The sequence below is a fragment of the Zingiber officinale genome, chromosome 4A (genome assembly GCF_018446385.1).
Source record: "Zingiber officinale cultivar Zhangliang chromosome 4A, Zo_v1.1, whole genome shotgun sequence".
NCBI classification, from domain to species: Eukaryota; Viridiplantae; Streptophyta; class Magnoliopsida; order Zingiberales; family Zingiberaceae; genus Zingiber; species Zingiber officinale.
The window spans coordinates 72,708,534-72,713,144 of record NC_055992.1 but is presented as its reverse complement, the minus strand read 5'-3'; the positions used below and the strand labels follow the sequence as shown (position 1 = coordinate 72,713,144).

Genomic DNA, 4,611 nt, shown 5'->3' with positions numbered 1-4,611 from the left:
TTAATTACTATTTTCATAATCTTAAGTTGGTCATCATTTTTATGTGATTTTAATAATTAATTAATGTCATCTTTATTATTTATGTTCATTTAAGTTTATTAAGGAATATTTCAAAAAAAAATTAGATTAGATCAAGACACATGTATTTTTTAACATAAACACAAACATTAGATTAGATCAAGAGTTGAGATAATAACATGAACAAATAAGTTGAGAAACTATTTTAACAATTAGGGTGAGGATTTGTTAGCCAATAATCTTTCCAACTGATCCTCTTGTATATATGTACACCCAAGATTTGTTAATATCACCATTTATTTATTAAATTGTTCTCACAAAATCACATAGCAAATATATATTTAAAATAAGTTTAGTTTCGACATAAAAATATATAATAATTTTTCACTAATATTGTCTATATGCTGTGTATATAAAGAAAGAGGGGACACACTAATTGATGCTAAACGAATAAGCAAATACGTACATGCATGGTTGATTTTATGAATTTTATAGCAACCAATTTAAATATTCCTGAGCGGTCCTAGTTTGTTAAACTTCATTTGTATCCAAAAATTTATCCCAAACTTATATTTCTGTCCAGTTGGTTTATGTCGAGTATTACTCTATTATCTTGAATGTTTTATTCACTACAAGAAATTTTAGATTTAACCACACCTAATAGACAATAATTTTTCGAGAAATTGTTGTCTTTTTGCCATTTAACAACGGTTTTATTGAAAACCGTTGTTGTTCACCATAATTTTTTTAAATGACAACAGTTTTTAAAAAACTATTGTCTAATGTATGTCAAAGACAACGATTTTTAAAAAACTCTTGTCTAATGTATGTCAAAGACAATGGTTTTAAAAAATATTGTCTTTTAGCTTTGCTTAGATGATAATATACAACAGTTTTATTAAACTGTTGTCTATTGGATGTTGTTGAATCCCCAAAAAATAATAGTTTCTTTTAACTTCATGAAAAAAAACTAACGAACAAAGAGTTTTTTGGTTCGCGTGAGGCTAGGTCACCACTGCTAATTCCCCTTTCCCCTCCTTCCCAACCCAACGCTGATCCTCGCCACCTATCGACGCCGCGATACTTCTTCTCCCCGCATACATAATCACCAGCCAAGAGTTACTCAACGCCGGCTGAATCCTCATTGAGTCGTGCCTTGCTCCGATCAACGCCATAGCTGCCGTCGCCGAGCCCTAACTCTTCCCCGATGCCGGAGCCACGAGGAAATCAATCGCGCTAGCACCAAGCGTCTACCGCCGGCTAAGGCTCTTCTCCACTGATCACTGGAGTCCATCCGGAGATTTCTCTTCTCCTAGAGTCGCCGACCCTGCATTGGTGGATCTCCGGTTAAGAGGGGTTTGAACCCTAGATCTATCCTCCTGCGGCGCCTCTCTACACATCGCAGCTTCGACGATCGAACCAGGTTTGCTCTAACTGATCTTTACTCTAGTGTTGGCATTGCCCTATTCCTCTGTCCCAGCTCACCGCCACAATAACCTCCCGAGCCCTCCGAGAGAGATATCAGATATGGCTTGAGGGTAAGTTGTTTTTAGTGCTAGATTTGTGTGGACTTGATTGTATACATTGTTTGGGATGTTGTGTTTGGTTGTGTGATCGTTTATTATAGATCCGTCCGGCCAAAAAACATATGCCGCCTTCTCAACCACCAGCCGCAACTCCCCCACCGCGCCCTCACCGAGATGCACCCTGACGCCTCCTCCGCCGACGGCGAAGACGATCCCCTCCACTTCTCTGTGACTCTTCAACAGTCTTTATGCTGCCTATGCTAGAGCTGATAACTTCCATTAAAATCAAATGATTTCTCCCTTTTGCAGTAACATCCATTTAGTTCTTCACTTTTGACTGATTAATATCTTTCTAGTTCCTTTGCTTTTTGAATTTTGGTGTATATGCAAGATCCAATGATTTTAAATCACATTTTCAGATTTGACTTAATGTGTAGTGTCCATCTCTATTCAGTCCCTTAGTAGATCAAGAATGTCATGCTATAGAATGTACCTCTTTTTTATTGGAGAAGATGATTCTGTTTCCATTTTGATATCAGGTTCATAAGCAGGGTGTTGCACTTGGAAGATCTGTTGACTTGACAAAGTTTGATGGTTATGACCAATAGATCGAGGAGTTAGATCAGCTATTTGAATTCAAAGGAGAATTGATGGCTCCAAATAAAAATTGGATAATTGTATTTACTGATAATTAGGATGATATGATGCTTGTTGGAGATGACCCTTGGCAGTAAGCATGCTTCTACATTCCTAATGTTATTCTCTTATGTATATATATCTTCCATTTTCTATGTATAAAGTGGATATGTTGACAATTGGTGTTGTATAATTTTCTGTAGGGAATTTTGTGCTATGGTCCGTCAAATTTTTATATACACAAAAGAGGAGGTCTAGAAGATGGATTCAAGTACCTTGAACCCAAAAAATGAAGATTGTCCTGATATGAAAGAGAATGTCAAGGAAACAAAAGGCAGTCAATCTGCATCATCATCTAATTCAAAAAACTCATAGGCTTATCCTGCAATGTAAGTAGGAATCTCTTTTTGTTTAATATAAATTGTCGTGATAATCATTTTATCCCATCATTTCCCAGGTTATTGAGATGTTTTATTTGAAAACTATGATAGGTTAGGTCCTTCTCCATTAATTCGACATTTGAAAGATAACTTCAACAGTTAATCCCCGAGTACTTCATACTCATATTACAGCTAGTCAAGTATTTATGCAACATGTTATCTGTCAATGAAAATTAAACTGCATCCTTTGCAAGAAAGACTGACAACTAGAAAAATAGTTCAATATCGCTACTAGTATTTCATGTTTGGAAATTGATTTAAGCGAGAAGTTTGCAGGCTGACGACATCTTTGCCATGTGCAATTCAATCTTTGTAGGATCTTGAAGCACAAACAAAGTGATTGTTTGTGCTTTATCTAAGTGATTGTTTGAACAGTTTTATAGCATGCATCTTGACAATTAATATAATTTTTAAGATCACTATCAAGGAAGAATGTTCAAAGGAAAGTAAAGGCTAAGGAGAAGATCACGTAATTAACTACACGGGTAGGTTTCCGTAAGAATTCAACTTTTTCTTGATCTATTCTTATGTAGTCCATGGTACACATTAAAGATTTCACTGTAGCTTATTTTCAGTATTCTAACATGTAAATTAATACACTTCTGTGGATCCTCCAAACAATCTAAGTTGTGATGGATTGATATCCCTTTATGTTCCAAACCTTCATTTTTTTTTTTTTTGGAGCTTGTAATTTTCATTGCAAACAATCCATATGGTGTATGAATTACATTTAGTCCAGTATAAACTTAGCACTTTCACTTCAGAGGAAATTTATGGGTTTTATTCTACAATCATGTTTACTAATTGATCAAATTGATTAAGAAGGGCGTTGGAGTAGCTTGGTAAATTTGTTTTGCTATGTTATGATAAATTAGCATTCAGCAAAATAGATGTTTGGATTTCTTCTTCAAATCACACAATAATATTTCTCTTGTCATTGGTGAAACAATCAATCCACTCTCATTATAACTTCCACAACAGAAAATTTTATGTTATTTGCCTACTACCAATGCAGTTTAACTGATTTTACATTGACTGAACAAGGTTGATTTTATTTAGGTATCAAACTCTCCCATTTGTTTTAGATATTACATGTCTTGTTTGTTAATTTCTCCAAACCATTATTTCTCAATTTGTTAACAAGGAAACTCATGTTAGCATAGTCATGATCAGAGCCTAATTATAGTTTACAATTATCTGAGTGTTATTGATTAACTGTTCTGTCCTTTCTTCTGGTTCTTTATTTTTTAAAAATTTGTCCACTCATTTAGATGGTTTATTATTCTTGTTGTGATGAATTCAGGTCTAGTGAAAATACTAAAGAAGTATGACAAGAGAACAGGAGCACTTATCAGACAACCCTTCATCGAAAAGGTGCTGCAGCAGCCATTCTTTACAACTTATCTCCTATACAAATTCGTGAAGGAGTGTGTGGCTATGCTCAACCACCTCTTCCCCAGCAACAACCTGTCAATTTCAGCAGAATGCGACGGACAAAATGGAGTGCCAAAGCCGGCACAATCAGGTGGGAGGGTTCCGAAGTTGGAGGAGATTAAATATATGCAGAGCTTATACATGAAGAGCACCGTAGCAGCGCTGCGGTCCTTGAAACAGATTAGGAGAAAAAGTTCAACAGCCAAAACAGATTAGAAAATCTCGTGTTATATTGTTCTACCTTTGTTTTAATAGTGTTATCATTTTGTTGGTTGCTTATGAAATTTTGTTGGTTGCTTATGAAATTTCTTCAGAATGTTATAGATATTATTTTTGAATGTTAGAAAATTGTATATTAAATTTTATTTTGAAATTTAGTATTTTGAATGATTTATAATATTGAAAAATTGTGTATTAATTTTTTTTTTTATCTAAAAAAGAAAACGGTTTTTTACCGTTGTCGTAGATAGTTTAAAACTATTTTTGAAGACCCTGTTATTAAAGATAGACGCTCAAAGACAACAGTGAAAAACTGTTGGCTTTGAAGGAAAAGACAA

At 34.6% G+C, this 4,611-nt stretch overlaps 1 protein-coding gene and 1 long non-coding RNA gene across 2 annotated transcripts; both read left to right on the top strand.

The window, feature by feature from the left end:
- The first annotated feature begins 1,941 nt into the window (after positions 1 to 1,941).
- Positions 1,942 to 3,025, top strand: LOC121973366. Its single transcript, XR_006109547.1, has 3 exons — positions 1,942 to 2,274; positions 2,384 to 2,569; positions 2,937 to 3,025. It is a non-coding gene; the product is annotated as an uncharacterized LOC121973366 (long non-coding RNA).
- An 888-nt stretch (positions 3,026 to 3,913) lies between these two features.
- LOC121972447 (SPX domain-containing protein 1-like) lies at positions 3,914 to 4,270 on the top strand. Its single transcript, XM_042524117.1, has one exon. The coding sequence runs from the start codon at positions 3,914 to 3,916 to the stop codon at positions 4,268 to 4,270; it is 357 nt and encodes a 118-aa protein (XP_042380051.1).
- Positions 4,271 to 4,611: the final 341 nt, after the last annotated feature.

Coding starts and splice junctions, on each gene's coding strand:
- LOC121972447 (XM_042524117.1), top strand. CDS start 3,914: ATGAATTCAGGTCTAGTGAAAATACTAAAGAAGTATGACAAGAGAACA.